The sequence below is a fragment of the Coccinella septempunctata genome, chromosome 5 (assembly GCF_907165205.1).
Source record: "Coccinella septempunctata chromosome 5, icCocSept1.1, whole genome shotgun sequence".
Lineage (NCBI taxonomy): Eukaryota > Metazoa > Arthropoda > Insecta > Coleoptera > Coccinellidae > Coccinella > Coccinella septempunctata.
This window is the reverse complement of record NC_058193.1, coordinates 31,315,975-31,332,508: the sequence shown is the minus strand read 5'-3', so window position 1 is coordinate 31,332,508 and position 16,534 is coordinate 31,315,975. Positions and strand designations below refer to the sequence as shown.

The following is a 16,534-nucleotide window of genomic DNA, read 5'->3' as shown; positions in this document are numbered from 1 at the left end:
CGGAAGTGTGGAAATGATTATTTTGGGACTAGGAGCATTGGCGCCCGCTGAGGGGGCCAGCAGGAGATGCTCTCCCTTCTTCGAACTCGAAATTCCGAATATGAAAAATTGTACCAAGAGAAGACTCAGGTTTGAATACCATTCATTTACTGTAATTTGAAATTGTTTCAGGATATTGAACAAATACGAATGGTCATAATGAAACCTACAAAAAAAATCTTCGGTACAAGATATTTCATTAATTAATAAACCATACAAATGAACTTTGCTACTAATTATGTAGTAGCACATATTATCCCAGAGTGTAGAAGAATTGAAAGTGACATCACTCCGATAAATTCACTTGAAGTTTTACAAAGCAATTAATGATTCATAAAGTATCGATAAATTCGTATAATCATTACAAAAAATGTATTACTACAATCTCTTACTTCAACACCCTGTATCTCGAAAATAAATCGTTGCCGTCCCATGTTTATGAGACTTTTTCTCTTAAAATTACTCAAGGAATCCTCTTTTCGTTTGTGCATTCAATTTAGGAACAGCCTGTATTTATATCAACAAAATTTCCAATCTCTAGTGTTCAGTGATAATTACTTTTAGGAGAAGAAGTTCACTTTTAGAGACCAATCTATAGGAAATGGATGGAAAAGTCGAGTCAAACTGATGTGAACCAATAGCTGAGCTTCAACGTATATACAGGGTGGGCAAAATTCGTTGTCTACTGAGGGGATCTCGGGAACTATCAGAGCTAAAAGAAAACGGATGACACATTTCCGAGCTCTTTTTCAGAGAAACAAAGAATGATGAAAACCGTTGCCTCCTACGATTTTTCGCTTTTGAGTTATTAGAAAAAAGTGAGATTTTTACGATTTCGAAAAATCCTCATAACATTTTTGTCTTTGAAGTTACAGATCTGAAACTTGTACTTGCTAGAGGCACTTTTTCACGTAGAATCCACTGAAGAGCTCAAAATACTTTCGTTTTTTTGAATGCAAACTTTTATTGAATTTGTTATTTTTCAATTGGAAAAAAATCATTTGCCAGTAGATTCTACGTATGAGAGTGACTAGGAAGGTTCAAGTTTCAGATCTGAAACTTCAAAGACAAAAAAGTTATGAGAACTTGACGAAATCGTCAAAATCTCATTTTTTGCTAATAACGAAAAACGAAGAATCGTAGAAGGCTACGGTTTTCACCATTCTTTGTCATTCGTTTTCTTCTAGCTCTTATAGTTTTCGAGATCCCCACAGTAGACAACGAATTTTGCCCACCCTGTACAGGGTGAGTCTTTGACTGGTACAAATATTTTAACAGTAAATTCTTGAGGTCAAAGGAAACACTTTTTTTCTATACCATTTTTTCCGATTCGGCCCTGATAAAAGGATATAGCCATTTTTGGTTTTCATAATAAGCTATACCACCCCTGGAGAAACAAACTTCCCTTCAGAATAACATGCTAAATATTTGACACTACACATTTGTGGATTTTTTCAACAGAGTTGTATTCAGACAAAGTACCCTATTTTTCAAATTTCACAGATACTTTTTAATTTTTGAATATCAAATTACTCGAAAACTGCGCATTATACGAAAAAATTCAAAGAATAGGTACTTTCATTTTTACAATTTAGTTTCAGGAGTTTGGTTCTTTGAATTTTTGGGTATTTTTATGGTACGTAATGGTCATAATGAGAAAATTGGAAGACGCGGGTGATATCTTGTGTTCGAAAAAGATTCATCAAATAAGTGAAAATCTATATTCCGAAATTCATTTCATTCGATGAAACCGTTTTCGAGATGGAACTAAAAATAACATTTTTTATGTTTTTTCAACAGCCTGTATCTTTTAAACCGAGCCGATTCGGAAAAAATGGTAAAGGAAAAAAATGTTTCTTTTGACCTCAAGAGTCTGAATATTTGTACAAGTCAAACACTCTGAACGAGCGGGAAATTCAAATGTGTCTTGACATTCCCCAAACTATTTCCATCAACCGATCAGAAAACTCCAAATGCGACCACCAATTCGACAATTCACCCTTGAATTCCCCCTCATAATCGAATCAAAGACCTTAACCAGGACCCAGCACGAATCGTTGTAAATCAGAAAACTGAAACTTCCCACAGTTGGCCACCCTGAATGCGTAATAAAATAAGGAAATAAAACCGACCAGATCGGGGCTACCAACAATGCAGAACGAGAGTAGAAGACCGCTGGAGATCTTGTTTTATGTGGAAAACCTTTTTGCGAATACCGATTCGATTAGGATGTGTTCCAATGGAATTGATCAAACCTAATGGGTCTGATGGTGTATACCGGGTGCGCGTTATACAGCCAGTCGAAATAAATGAATGAATCAAATATAATTTCATGAAAAACGTTATAATTGGGTTTTCCTGAAGAGATAAAACAAATTAATTCAATATCCTCAACTTTTGAATGTTAAATTTTTGTGTGCCAGTCATGTTTCAACAATTCATTTATCGCCCACTAAGGAAGAAGTGTTCGTTCTATATTTTGATCCTCCCTACCACCTAATTTGCAATTACTCATTGTAATTTCACACTAAATCCTGGTCGATTTCATCACCCTAATGAAGACAAACCATAACTGCCACCTTCTGTGATAAAACAGGGAGGGGGAGTATCACCGGCCAAACTTTCATATGAAAACTTCGAAAATATATCTCGTTACATGATTCGGCAAATGTTAATGAGGTAAGAAAGTTTCGACCCACTTCTGAACACACCCCAATAGCCCAATTAACGGACAGGTCTCACGTTCTAAAGCCATTTCAAACTTTCCAAAATGAGAGTGTGAAAATGACACAATACTCTTCCAGTATTAGGCCTGAGTATGTGGTGCAAAATGGCGAATGCCCTTCGTACCTTCCTTTAATACACTGCGCAAAAAAATTAACGCACATTCTGAAAATCTCAATTTTAATGAAAGTTAACTCTACATTGACTTTATAACTTATTTTTTATGTTCTCTCGGAAAGGTTTTGAACGAAACAAGACACATTAAATGGAAGAAAGATTCAGGATTTCACCGAATCTTATGTGAAAGAAAAGAAATGAACAATTTTCAAAATACTGAAATGCTGATAAGTGATTTAATACTTGGTATTTCCACCCCTTGCGTTAATTACAGCTCGGCAACGACGGTTCATACTCAAAATGAGTGATCTTAAAATGTTCTGATCTAATCCTTCCCAGATTTCTCCGAGTTGGATTCCTAAGTCATTAAGAGTAGCTGGATGATTTTCTGAACTTCTCAGCCTTCTATTGAGGTTGCCCCAAACCTGCTCAATCGGATTGAGATCTGGACTTCTTGCTGGCCATTCCATCCGAGAGACTTCAACCTCTTCAAGGTTCTCCTGAACGATGCGCGTACGATGGGGTCTGGCATTATCGTCCATAAAAATGAAATTTTCACCAATGTATGGGGCAAATGGTACTACATGCTCTTCAAGAATGTTCCTTATATACTTACCAGCATTCATAGCTCCATTTTCAACGACCACTAGGTCTGTGCGAGCAGTCAAAGATATTTCACCCCATACCATAATCGATCCTCCCCCTAAACCAGTAGTATTCAGGAAATTGCACTGAGCATATCTTTCATGTGGACGTCTGTATACAAGGGAACGTCGATCACAATGGTAGAGGCAGAATCTAGACTCATCTGTGAAGAGAACTCTTTCCCAATCGGCCTCTTCCCTTTGGATATGCTCTCTCTCAAAATCCAAACGCGCCCTTCGATGGGCTGGGGTAAGAGCTGGGCCTCTTGCCGCGACGCGAGGCCTTAAATCATATTCTCTGAGGCGATTTCTTATTGTCTGAGTGATAATTTGCACCTCATGAGTTTGCTCAAGCTGAATTTGAAGGAGGCGAGCGGTTGCAAACCGTTGTCTCAACGAAGAAACTCTCAAGTAACGTTCTTGAATGTCAGTTGTTACCCGTGATCTACCCTGTCCTGGGCTTTGGACATTCATACCTGTCTCCCTGAATCACTGCAACATTCTGGACACACTTGTATGGGAAACTCCAAACCTTTCTGCAATTCTTGTGTATGTCCACCCTTCTTCTCGCAAAACTACCGCTTGGGCACATTTCTCTTGGGTCAAATTGCGTGTTTCGCGTTGCATAGCGATCGAGTGTAGAAAATCAAACGAAAGAAAAACTATTGATCACTAGAATTGATCGAGAACAACTGATTTTAGAATGGAGCCAATACATTCAAAATCTGATAATATCATCTTTTTTTATTCCTGCTGGGAAAAAACATCTGTATTGAAGAAAACCGTTGAAAGTGGATAACATTTGCATGCATAATTCTGATAAAAATAATTATCATTGAGAACACCTTCAGTTGTAGAATAAATTTGAGATTTCCATAATGTGCGTTAGTTTTTTTGCGCGGTGTAGTTTAACTTTTATTCATTATTTTAGCTTTGAAAATGTTAAAATGGTACAGGAGAAAAATTTGAAGCACTTTTTCGCTCTTCTCTATACCAGTAAAATAGTTTTTAAGCGCGAGGGTAAACATTTGTATGTACTAAAAAAGCATTTTTGTAGAGGCAATTGAATAACCTTCAAAACAAAATCAAAGGTGATTCCTTTCTGAAATCGACATCGCTGTAGATTTTCAGATTATAATTTTTCTTCGATTAAAAATATTCATTACTAGGAATAGTAAACCAAAAATGGGGTCTAGTTTTCGTTCCATTCTATCCTTTAATCTCACCATGTATTGTGAAAACTTTTTGGAAAATAAATTTCCAAGGAAAATAATCCGAATTGAACGAAATGCTCGCTGAACTTTCCGAAGCCAGCGCATCTATTTGCCCTGCACTTAAGTTCATCACATCCAACATACTATCCTCGTATTCCTCGTTGGTAAGACGATCTCGATTCAATTCCGCGACTATCCTAGAAGATATGCAAGGGGGCTTTCGGATCTGTCCATCTTATTGAGCGGTTGTATTTTCCCAGACTGGGTAAATATTTGAGGGAATGGGGATTTATTGTTTTTCTTGGAAAGTCGCCGGGGGAAATTGAAATGCTACGTTTGGGGAGGAGTAAATGACCCTATGACAGTGATATATTCTTCTGATATTGAGACAATATTTTAAAACACATCACATTTCTCTTAATACTCATAACTTGGCTATTGAAAAAATTTTGAGTCTTTCCTTGAAAGCACGAAGAAATGCAAATGCATTAAACTGAACTTTTCGTCAAAAGTTAAGGATATTAAATTAATTTAATAATTGAAAGTTCGATAAACTTGTGAAAAATGGCTCATAAATCACGAGCGATTTATGAATGTCATATGCTGGAGGAAAGATAGATAATGATCGTTGAAAAATCAAATTATACACACTCAGAAACCTATAACTCTGGAAATAATTTCAAAATAAAAAATGTAAAAACACCACAACACAAGAAATATAAATAAGTAGGTACACATTGTAAAAAGCCTCTTGTTACACTGTACATATACCTCTGTTTATAATTCCCACCTTAAATTTTCCACTCGTTTGTGGTGTTTTATCTAACCTCTGTTTGTGGTTGTCTTGTGTTTATTGAGCCTATACGCCTTAAGCCTCTGTCCCCTTCTCTCCTTAACCTCTGTTTATAAAATCTTTCTGGGTAAGCTCTGTACGAAAAACAAGAATAACCTGCTGCGTTATAGAAAATTTCGATCGTTAGACTTTGGTGAAAAAATTTTTCGAATATTTTTCATGCAGAGCAGATCAAATCCTCGGGTTGGTACTGGAGAGGATGCCCTTTACGCCTTTGGCCATCTGCTTTCATTTCTCGTACGCATAACAACGTGAAGTTTTCATTTGCAGCCCAATAATCATCATAGCAGAGTTCAAGGAGCAGGAATATCGTGGAGGATATGTACCAGTATGTCACACCATGGCAAACTCCGTTTGGTCCACTGCGTACTTCTTGGGGATCATAACATCCTTCTTCCTCATTCCCCTGATCATCCTTATCGTTTTATACTGTATAATCGCGAAAAATCTGATGACCAACGCAGTGGCGCTGACCACGAACAAGCACATCGACAACTACTCCATCAGGGCCAGGAAACAGGTCATACTGATGCTTGGTTCTGTAGTTGCAAGCTTCTTCATCTGCCTGATTCCCTTCCGAGTGTTCACCTTATGGATTATACTAGTCCCCCCCGAGAATATGCTCCATTTCGGCATGGACAACTACTACAACTTGCTGTATTTCTGCAGGATACTTGTCTACCTTAATTCAGCCATGAATCCGGTGCTGTACAATCTCATGAGCTCCAAATTCCGCAACGGCTTCATGATCTGTTCCAGATCCAAGAGGAAGTTCCGGAGGACCAGAAACGGCACCTTCAGCACCACCATGAACTCCTGCAGGAGCAGCACGCTGAGGAGCAGCAACAACGATTACAGGGTATCCTACAGACCGTCGAGAAACAACTCGCTGCTCATCAAGGGTAACAGCGAATCTCCCGAGTCCGTGAAGAGTACGGATTCTCCCAGTCATTTTAGGGAGATAAGAAACGAGGGTTTGAGGTTGAACGATGATTGCATCGATGAGGAATGCGAAACTGACAACTCGGATTGCACCACCAGGAAGGACAGTTTAAATTTGAACATTTTCACTGAGGAGGTGATTATTTGTGACGAGCCTTCTAAAAGGAGGATTTTTCAGCCTTTTGGGGAGCCTAAGAAGAGTGGAATTCAGAGTATTTAGAGTATTTGAGCTTGGCGTATGCGTTTATAATGGATTGTAAGGGACGTTTTGTATGGTTCGGCTATTTCAAGTTTTGTGAGCGATTAATGTCATATTAAAACAAGATTGATGCCCTAAGAGACTGTTCCTCTTCAACGAAAGTCATGAATATGAAGAACGAAGAAAGTGTGCCTCATAATTTTTTTGGAACACTCTGTATGACTCAGAATTGTGCATTTTCGTAAACCCATTGGAAATAAGGGTGTGATTCTTTCAAACCGCTTTTTTTATTGATTTCTCAATCGATAGTATTTTCTTGATGCTCATGGCTTTCTTCGAAGTTGAGAAAATAGTTTGGGCATTGTTTTGTCCCATTAGGCAACATATTCCCCCATGTATCAGAATGTTAGGAGAGATTTGGGGACAAATATCATTCTCTGCATGCTACACCCATAATTTCGTGATGAGTGGGTTTTTATCATAATCATAATTATATTGTATTTATCTTCGTCTGCTACCAAAGATTTAAATGTTAGTTGTAATAATAAAACAGCACTGTAGAGTTTGTTTGATTGAAGCCCTTCTCCATAGATAACATAACACGATTCAGAAACCTTCAGAATAATTTCGTTGGAGTAAGATATTCATTCATAGGTTTGTTTGTAGATTACTATGGAAAAAGTTTGAACCCAATTATAATATAAATTATCTTGATGGAAAACGGTGAGTAAAGTACCTGCACCTCAGGAAATTGAAAGTGGAGTAAGAGACTAGTATTTTATGTTGTGTAATTGATCAGAAAATCCTTCGTATCGCTACAACCAATGAATGACTTCACAAACAAACTTTCATCTGAGCTAGATTCAATGTTTTTGAAGAATGCCTCCAGAATCAGCTTAAACGATTCATTTTATCCATGTCATATTTCCTGTCAGCAAATGAAAGAATTCTTAATGAACACATGAGATATTTGAAGGTTTTCAACAAGTGTCTCAGAGAATTTTTTTCACCTGAGCCAAACAAATTGGTAGAATACGCTAGATTTCAGTGTTGCACAAATTTTCAGTGACCATACACTAGAAGCACCTAGAAAGCATGCAAGGGCCGATATTGGAAATATCTAACATGTTTTCATTTTACAGCCCAGTATTATCCATCACAAAGTACACCAGAGAGCCATATTTCGATGGTACACCAGTCTACGTTTGCTTCAGCTCCGCTATGGAACTATGGCCCTGCATCTTCTTCGGTAGCTGCATCGTGATCTTCTTCTTGATACCCCTAGTCATACTCATCTGTGTATACGTAATGATAGCCAAAACCCTGATAACCCATCCTACCTCGATTGCTTCCCTAAAGATGTCCTCAACATCCAACCAGAACGTTTTGAAATACAGGAAACAGGTCATCGTGATGCTTGGTACGGTCGTCTTATCGTTTTTCATCTGTTTGATGCCTTTCAGGGCTTTAACTCTCTGGATCATAATCGGTCCTCAAGGGTCCACTTACAGGTTAGGCGTCGAGAACTACTATAACATCCTCTATTTCTCTCGCATCATGTTCCATTTGAATTCTGCCATCAACCCCATCCTGTACAACATAATGAGTTCCAAGTTCCGTGGAGGCTTCTTCAGGATATGCGGGTTGAAACATTTCAGGAAGAGGTTCAAGAGGAAGCCGGAGATCCTGAGGAAGAGTACCACGAGTTCATCAGCCCACACGTCTTCTCAGCAGACCTCGGAAAGTTTTCTGAGCAGCAGCGGTAGACGCAAACGCAAATTTTCTACTAGTCTGAAGGAGGTTAAAGAACAAACTTCGACACAGGGCGCTGACACTACTACGGAACAAGGGAATTTGAAGGGCACAAATAGTTGCAAAGATTGTTATATCCGCGCACCTTTGTACGAACTGAATGGTGAAAAAATGCCATGTAATGAGATATTTGTTTGAGGGTTACATGTTCGAAAATAGGCGTAGCAAGCCATATCTAGTGGCTGTCCAGTCATTCCTTAATGTCAAAAGTTTCAAGAGAAAAACGTACAAGAAATGAAATTTTTTTAGGAGATTTATTCCTACCAAAAATTATTAATTTCTTCATCTTACTTTGAAGATTATTCGGCGAAATAACACACTGTGTTGGCCATTAGAGAATTTTCAATTTCCCTTAGATGCCGAAGTAAACTAATTCGTCAGGAATGTGTGACAAACACAAAAAAATAATACTGCAAAAAGACTGTTTGGTTAACTCCAAAACCTTGCTACGCTTATGTGTAATGTGGGTGTATAATATATATTCTTTGTATTTTGAGAAAATTTAACTGAACGTTAGGGTAACAGAGTTACTAGATTAATTTTCAGTCAAAAACATCGCAAGAATAAGGATATGAACCTTTAAATTAATTATTTATTTCATAGGTTAAATATTTACTTTTTTCTTCACGAATCAGGTCGAATGCATGGACAGAACATGTTTCAGATGAAAATTGTTAAAGAATACAGAAGAAATATTTATTTTTGCATAACAAAAAATTGATCCAGACATATTTCGTTGATAGACAATAACTGGAAATATATCATGTTCATCCGATAAAGAATCTAGGAGTAATATTTTAAATTCAATAAATCTAATAAATGGTTTGAAAGAATGACTGATTAGCAATATTGTTAGAGCAGCGGACAAAAGACGAACCTTGCAATGTTTTGGTCTAGTAGAGAATCATATTATAATATTCGAAAGACTTGTGATAATCAAAAATAGAAAAATGATCAAAGACAGTGGTATCAAAAGTTGTTCAGTGTATACATTTTAATTCGAATAACCAATACTGTTATCGAATGTTATATGTCTTCTAGTCATGAATATGTACCTTTTTATACTTCGTTTATGTATATCAATTTTTGATCAATGTTTAATAAAAAATGTGAAAAGATTTTGCATTTTACGCTTCATCAAACCCATCCTTAACGCACGCCATTGATTTTTAGCTCACTACTTCAAATTTGGTCATTGTTTTCAAATTATCATGTTGGAAAAATTATACCTTCTAAAGTAAAACTAACAGTTTGAATGTCACTGAGTATATTTTACATTACAAAATCACTTAACGAAAGCAATATTTAGCAGTTTCGGTTGGAAACGAGTCACAAGATAATATCACGAGATGTTTTGAATATGTGTGTGTTTATTCATAAATAGATAATAAAGTTTTAGTAATTTATGGCAGAAAATTCCAGTTGGTAAGAATCGGCGGACGAGAAATATCCTTAGGAAACAATTTAAGTGGTTCTTTAAGGACAAAATGAGTACTACAGCCGAAAAATTGAAAATTGTGGGTGTTGATGTGCAAGACATTAGGTTTCCCACCTCATTATATGCCCATGGATCTGATGCTATGGTAAGCAGTGAACTTTTTCTAAGTCACTTCAGGGCTCTACCTACCTAATACAATTGGTTTTGCGAGTAAAAGATTTCGCACACCATACAATTGAACTGTTAGAGCTACTTTTTCATTGATTTTACTAGTTTGCAAATTAAATAATACATTTTCAGAAACAACTGAATTATTTGCGTTCCTATAGTGGAAGATTTTACCTGTGTCCTAGGGTTGTATAGGATAGCACTATTAATAAAGGCATTCTCCCTTAGCCTCAAATATTCCCTAACTACAAAAATAAATAAATGAATTTCAATACCCTTTCGTCTCGGAATTGAAAAGTTACCTATGTTAGGACTCACTCCATGGGCGTAGACAGGTAGTGGCCAGGGTGGGCAAGAGCCCCACCAGAAATTTCCGTACCTCCACAGACCATGGGCTTTTGAAGCTTAGAAGCATATTACAAAAATGGTCAAAAACTGCGTAATCCATTTCAAAAACAACGAAATACTAAACAACCCCTGGTTTTTCCTTCCTCAGCACACAGATCCTGATTATTCAGCAGTCTACGTCACCATTAAACTCAGAAATGGTATGGAGGGAAACGGTATGACCTTCACTTTGGGCCGTGGGAATGAGATTGTGGTAGCAGCAGTAGAATCCTTGAAAGACATCGTGTTAGGTCAAGTGGTAACTGATATCTACAAAGACTTCGGCAACTTTTGGAGAGCGCTTACTAGCGATAGTCAACTGAGATGGGTGAGATTCAAATCAGTCTAGAGACAATATACACGCCGATAGCTACGAATTATTCACAGGTTGGTCCGGAAAAAGGAGTCATCCATCTGGCTACAGCAGCCATTGTGAATGGGCTATGGGATCTTTGGGCTAAGCTGCTGAAAAAACCACTCTGGAGACTATTGGTAGATTTGGAACCTGAGCAGTTGGTGTCTTGTATAGATTTTAGGTACTTGTCTAATGTTTTGACCAAAAACGAAGCCATAGAAATACTGAGGAGGGGTAGGGAAGGTATGGAATCCAGGATAGAGGAGTTGGAAGCAAACGGATATCCAGCCTATACCACACAGGCAGGTAGGCATAACAGATCTCAGTCCTTCAACCTTCTGCCAAACATAATCCCGTAAATATTTACCCGCAGTGAAACAAGATTTGACGTAATTCCTTCTTACAGGTTGGATAGGATTCAACGACCAGCAAATCAACGACGCAGCTGCCAAATACTTAGCTCTGGGATTTACAGCATTCAAGGTAAAAGTGGGGAGAAATCTGTATGAAGACGTGAAACGCCTAGAGAAAATAAGGGCGCTCATCGGCTGGGATAAAACTCTGGTAAAACAATATCTTCTCCTTCAAAGTATCTTGAACACAAACAGGTTTTCTAGATGGTAGACGCCAATCAAATATGGGAAGTTCAAGAAGCCATCGACTGGATGACTCAACTTGCCGTCTATAAGCCTCTTTGGATTGAAGAACCGACCTCCCCAGATGATGTATTGGGCCACGCAACCATTGCTTCGGCCTTGAAACCTCTAGGCATAGCTGTAGCTACTGGGGAGATGTGCTGCAACCGAGTTCTGTTCAAGCAATTCTTGCAAACTGGTGCAATGGAATACTGTCAGATCGATTCAGCGAGGATAGGAGGGGTGAACGAAATTCTTTCAGTTTACCTCATGGCCCGAAAGATGAAAGGTAAATAGTTATCATGGTTCACGTATGAGAACTCTTTATTACTTTTTGTTTCAGTTAAAGTTTGTCCTCATGCTGGAGGAGTAGGTCTATGTGAAATGGTTCAGCATCTACAGATGTGGGATTATGTAGCACTTTCAGGTACTAAGGAAGGAAGGATGATAGAGTATGTAGATGAACATCACGAACATTTTGAAAACCCCCTGGTCATGAGAGACGCCTGTTATATTCCACCTAAAGTAAGGGAAAACTTTAATAAAGTTCATGAAATTGTGTTTCATTACTTTCTCACACTTTCCAACTGCTACTTTTACTATTTTTTTCTTAGGCTCCAGGTTACAGCTCTACTTTGAAGCAAGAATCAGTCCTGAAATACAGCTACCCCAACGGATCGGAATGGTTGGAAATGTTCCAAAAAGGTTTATTCCCACGAGCAAAAAAATAGATAGAAAAAAAATAGATAAAAATAGAAATATATATTTACAACTAACGTACTTACATCCATGTAAAAAGTTACAAAATAGTTGGAAACAGTATTTGTGAATATTAAATAATTGTTCAGCTTTCTTTTTTATTGTCGTTTACCGAACATGAAACGATCCAATTTCCTTTGTTTAGCTTTCTGATTTTCCGTTTCAGATTCAGGCTGCTTCCTCTTTTCTGCCGCCTGAAAGACACCATTATAAAATATTAAAAACTAAAAATGATAGTGATCACTATCAATTATTAAGTGGTGTATAATAAATAAACTGAATGTTATATCTTGATGAAAACCCCATAATTTTTTAAAAAGGTTCGAGTCTCGCAGGAGAATAGCTATAGACCAGTTTCACTCTAATTGGAGCTCATCAGTAACACATAAGCAAAGCAAATGGAGGGCCTTATGTTGGACGCCAGACGCATCGAAATATTAAATAAATCCTTGCGACACCTAGCAGCCAATGACCTAAGTTTTCTCACACAATGCCACTCAAAAGAAGATCTCTGGATAAATTTCTTTTCACCCCTCACTATTTTAATATATACTCTGAAGTTAACTAGTGGACTCACCTCTTCTTTTCTGCCATTCAGTTTTTCCGTGCTGAAGCTTACTCCAGCTTTACTATCCAATAAACTCAAAGGATTTTGATCTACAGGTTTAGTTTTTTTCAAACTCTTCAAAAATGGATTTCTCGGAGCCTCCGCTAAGACCATAGATTCCTGTGAATTCAACACTATCGATGAATTCATCGAATCATTTATGGAACTTGACATCGAATCCTGAAAATAAAAAGATAGAATCTCGCTAAAAAAAGAGAGCTAAAAGCACTAACCGATAGTAAAGAGTTGTGTGTTTCTTGATTTTTCGACACTACCTGAAATTTGAAAACAAGAATTAAATAAACAGTATTTTGTATTATGAACTTACTTCTTCACTTCCATTAGTTATCTGATTTCGAGAAGTATTTTTCATGTTCAAAGTCAGTCTTTTAACTGGTTTTATGGTTTCAGGAACTTCATTATCCTAAAAAATAATGAAGTCAAACACTTCCAGTTTAAGAAATATTTTACTCACATTCACTGTGGCAGTTTCACTCTCCTGATCTGCTAATCTTGCAACTAGATCCGTTAATCTTTCAACTAAACGTTTCTTATCCAACTTAGAAGCATACTTAATTGCTAAATTGATAATGCCTGGATTTGCCAGTATCTCCATAACTTCTTGGGCTCTCTGATCTAAATTCGTTTTACATGCCAACTGAAACAGTAAAAGAAATCCATAGAAATCACAATTAAGAGTATCGATCAAAATAAGAGTTTTAAAAAATGAATCTGAAAATACCCACAACACCTGACAAATTTATCATTTTCACCTATTACAATATGTTTGTTATGTATATCTTTCAAGTTCTTACCGCAAAAGTTTTCAGAGCAGTTTCTTTCAACTTCTTTTCAGTATTGGGAATTTCCAGGGCAGACCATGTGAACATACTACTCTCCATTTGTCCCTTTTCAGTTGTCATTTCTGCAAATGGTGCCTCAAGTGGCACTTCGCACATGGTAGGCCTTGGTGTCACAGCTGGGTACATGGTACCCCTGCATTTTATACCACACAAAGTCTGGTTCGATTCCAATATGGCGGTGACGAAAAATGCATCAGATAGCCCTTTTTTCTGAAATTTAAGGGTGATTCGTCAAGTAGGGAGCACTTAATTCTCTCTTCTTTACTAACGTGTTTGTTGACATTGCAAAAGGGAATCCATGTATTGCAATGCAATGGATGCATGTGGAGCAAACCGCATGAATCCAAAACACCTGGAGTGCCAGAATCTGAAAATCCCATCCAAAGTAAAGTACTTTGGGGTCCCAGAGTACCTCCCAAATCTTGTCCTTGGAAACTCATCGCTAGTAAAAACAGATATTTTTTTAACACAGTTTCATAAGAAAGATAAGATAGAGAAAATTTAAGTGATTGAAATTTGCCTACCATCTAATCTTATATGCTTGAAACAAATATTTTGGTCTCCATTTCTCACTGGCCCAGAATGATAAGCAACTAAAATATCTTCCCTGAATGCAGATACGCAGACTATAGGTCCTGGTACTGAGAACACTGCTCTTTGGGTACCGAAAGGGGAGCATACTCTTATGATGTAATTTGCTAAAGCAATGCAAACTAATTGTTCTGAAGCAGCCACAGCGACAATTTCTTCATTATCATCCATCGTCAGAGTCCATTCCTTAGTACGGGAAGCAAGTGGAATAACATTGATCTGACTAAGAATAACAACCAAGTACACATTAATGACAAGTTTAAACAGGAAATGACAATATAACGTTGAAAATATGAGAATCTAAAATTCGACACTCACGTAGAGTTGGCTACAACAAGTGCAGATGTACTCAAAGAGCCCATCATATAATTTTGGAAGTTTTGCATCATCATACTGCTATGAAAGGTGGAATCATGAAAATCAACCTCAATTGATTTTGAGGTACTTTCATCTTCATCCAAAATACTGCCGTATCCTCTAACAATGCCCACTTCGTTCCAACAAAGATACCTTGGATCTAGGTGAGTTGGGGTCGATGACGGCATAAATGCTGGTTGTAATGGTATTTCAGGTGTTCTAGGTCTGGGTGTTGGACTCCTAGAGGCAACTGAAATGCAAAGTAATCCATCACATTCATCTGTTTGAGAACAAAAATTCACAAATTCCTTACCAGACCGGAGTTCCGGTTCATCATCATCAGCATATTGCTTTTTCAGTTTTTCCAATGAAACAGCATTTTCATTGTCTTCATCATCATCTTCAAACTGATAATCACCAAAATCTACATCGTTATTTTCAGCCTCCTCGGCACCACTTTTCTCTGCAGATTGTTTTTCACTTATACAATCTGACATCACCCCCAATTGTCCTTCTACATCTGTATAAACTATTTGATTCAATCCTGCAATAAAAAATATATTAAGGCTATACTTCTAAATAGTGTTTGCAAAATTCTAGTTTCAATTTTTCACCTGAGGGATTCCAAGCGAATGCGGATACTCTAGTTCCGTTGGGGTGTTTAGAAACATTGTGCACAATTTCTTCAGCAACATCCCAAATAACAAAATCTCCATCTACAGAAGATGCTGCCAAATATTTCCCGCAGGGTGAATACTGAACAATAGAAAATGGCTTTGTAACGTCATCACAGCTCAAAGTACAAACTTCTGACCAATCTGAAGTATTCAAAACAACAACGGATGACCCATCTGGATAACTAAGTTGACAGCCATTTGTTGGATTAAAATCAATTCTACCTGAAGAACATCGACAGTATTAATACTTTATGGGATGAAAGAAATAATAGTTGTACATACATAAAACTGTTGCATTAGAGAAACTATTAACTTTAGGGAAACAATTTATTTCTTTAACAAGGTTTTTATCTGAAACATTCCATATACGAAGCTTGCCATCCCCACTAGAAGCTGCTATCAATTTTGCTGTTGGACAAATTGCTACACTTAGATAAGGAGCAGTACCCTCAATACTTGAAATCTTTTTTTGTTCTCCTTCAAATTGAATGAGCTTTACTTCCATTTGCTCGGCAGCTAATGCAATCAGCTACAAAAAATGAACTGAATTCTTCCTGAGACAACCATATGTTCTCGAACTTACTTCACCACTTTTGGATATGGCAATATTATTAATTGGAGCAACAAATCTATCGAGTACACCTTCTCGGTCTCCATCAGGAAATGTGATTATCTGAACGTCATTATTGCTGGTTGCAATGTAGAGTTTGCTTCCTTTTTGCCTAACGGCTAGGGCCCATTCACCCACACAGTTGTGAACAGGGTCTTCATATAAATCTTGGGACCATATTCGAATGTCTCCATCAGATCCACAAGTAACATATTTTCTACGGAGAGTAAGTGATAATAGAGTACTATATAATACATCGGAATATATGTACTTACTGTCCATCTTCAGAAAAACAAATATCAGTATGTCCCTCATTATGTGCATATCTAAAAGGTACATGAGAAATAGGCATTTTTAGATCAATAATCAATTTTGTACTAAGTAGGTACGATGTCGGTTAGATAATTATCAAGAAATATTTGAATCAAATAATTTCTGTATTGTTATTATTACTTGAAATTGATATTTTCCCTTTTTTAATTCTATTTATTTTCAAATTGACAGGCAGAAGATTTTGGCGGGAAAGCGTTAATCTATGGTTAT

The 16,534-nt window shown here is 37.2% G+C and overlaps 3 protein-coding genes across 5 annotated transcripts in view; 2 read left to right on the top strand and 1 right to left on the bottom strand.

The window, feature by feature from the left end:
• LOC123313042 (QRFP-like peptide receptor) overlaps nt 1-9,970 on the top strand; it is a 104,635-nt gene extending 94,665 nt beyond the window's left edge. The window contains exon 4 of one of the 2 annotated variants that reach the window (XM_044897730.1): nt 7,875-9,970. In XM_044897730.1, the coding sequence (XP_044753665.1) occupies nt 7,875-8,682 (808 nt within the window). In that variant the 3' untranslated portion in view covers nt 8,683-9,970. Of the gene's footprint in view, nt 1-5,861; nt 7,293-7,874 lie in introns of those variants that run through there. The other variant, XM_044897729.1, reaches the window with a different exon arrangement.
• Nucleotides 9,828-12,379, top strand: LOC123313044 (mitochondrial enolase superfamily member 1-like). The gene is made up of 8 exons (XM_044897737.1): nt 9,828-9,969; nt 10,026-10,127; nt 10,647-10,865; nt 10,925-11,198; nt 11,299-11,456; nt 11,510-11,816; nt 11,871-12,052; nt 12,142-12,379. The coding sequence occupies exons 2-8, from the start codon at nt 10,032-10,034 to the stop codon at nt 12,256-12,258; spliced, it is 1,353 nt and encodes a 450-aa protein (XP_044753672.1). The 5' UTR covers nt 9,828-9,969; nt 10,026-10,031; the 3' UTR covers nt 12,259-12,379.
• LOC123313037 (WD repeat and HMG-box DNA-binding protein 1) lies at nt 12,275-16,530 on the bottom strand. 2 transcript variants are annotated; one of them, XM_044897711.1, is made up of 14 exons: nt 16,267-16,530; nt 15,965-16,208; nt 15,664-15,910; nt 15,319-15,603; nt 15,018-15,248; nt 14,666-14,954; nt 14,281-14,570; nt 14,026-14,198; nt 13,709-13,966; nt 13,369-13,551; nt 13,218-13,317; nt 13,127-13,164; nt 12,864-13,073; nt 12,275-12,480 (listed from the first exon to the last, which is right to left on the bottom strand). In XM_044897711.1, the coding sequence occupies exons 1-14, from the start codon at nt 16,341-16,343 to the stop codon at nt 12,385-12,387; spliced, it is 2,721 nt and encodes a 906-aa protein (XP_044753646.1). In that variant the 5' UTR covers nt 16,344-16,530; the 3' UTR covers nt 12,275-12,384. The 2 variants fall into 2 exon arrangements, with proteins under 2 accessions (XP_044753646.1, XP_044753645.1); XM_044897710.1 differs by having other exon boundaries at nt 13,127-13,168; nt 13,222-13,317.
• Between the last annotated feature and the right edge of the window lie 4 nt (nt 16,531-16,534).

Excerpts from the sequence above, each read along its gene's own strand:
- LOC123313044 (XM_044897737.1), top strand. The coding sequence starts at position 10,032 with ATGAGTACTACAGCCGAAAAATTGAAAATTGTGGGTGTTGATGTGCAA. Across the intron at positions 11,199-11,298 it reads AGCCTATACCACACAGGCAG|GTTGGATAGGATTCAACGAC; the intron begins GTAGGCATAACA and ends TCCTTCTTACAG. Across the intron at positions 12,053-12,141 it reads CCTGTTATATTCCACCTAAA|GCTCCAGGTTACAGCTCTAC; the intron begins GTAAGGGAAAAC and ends TTTTTTTCTTAG.
- LOC123313037 (XM_044897711.1), bottom strand. The coding sequence starts at position 16,343 with ATGCCTATTTCTCATGTACCTTTTAGATATGCACATAATGAGGGACAT. Across the intron at positions 15,911-15,964 it reads CCATATCCAAAAGTGGTGAA|CTGATTGCATTAGCTGCCGA; the intron begins GTAAGTTCGAGA and ends CATTTTTTGTAG. Across the intron at positions 13,967-14,025 it reads TTTGCAATGTCAACAAACAC|AAAAAAGGGCTATCTGATGC; the intron begins GTTAGTAAAGAA and ends CTTAAATTTCAG.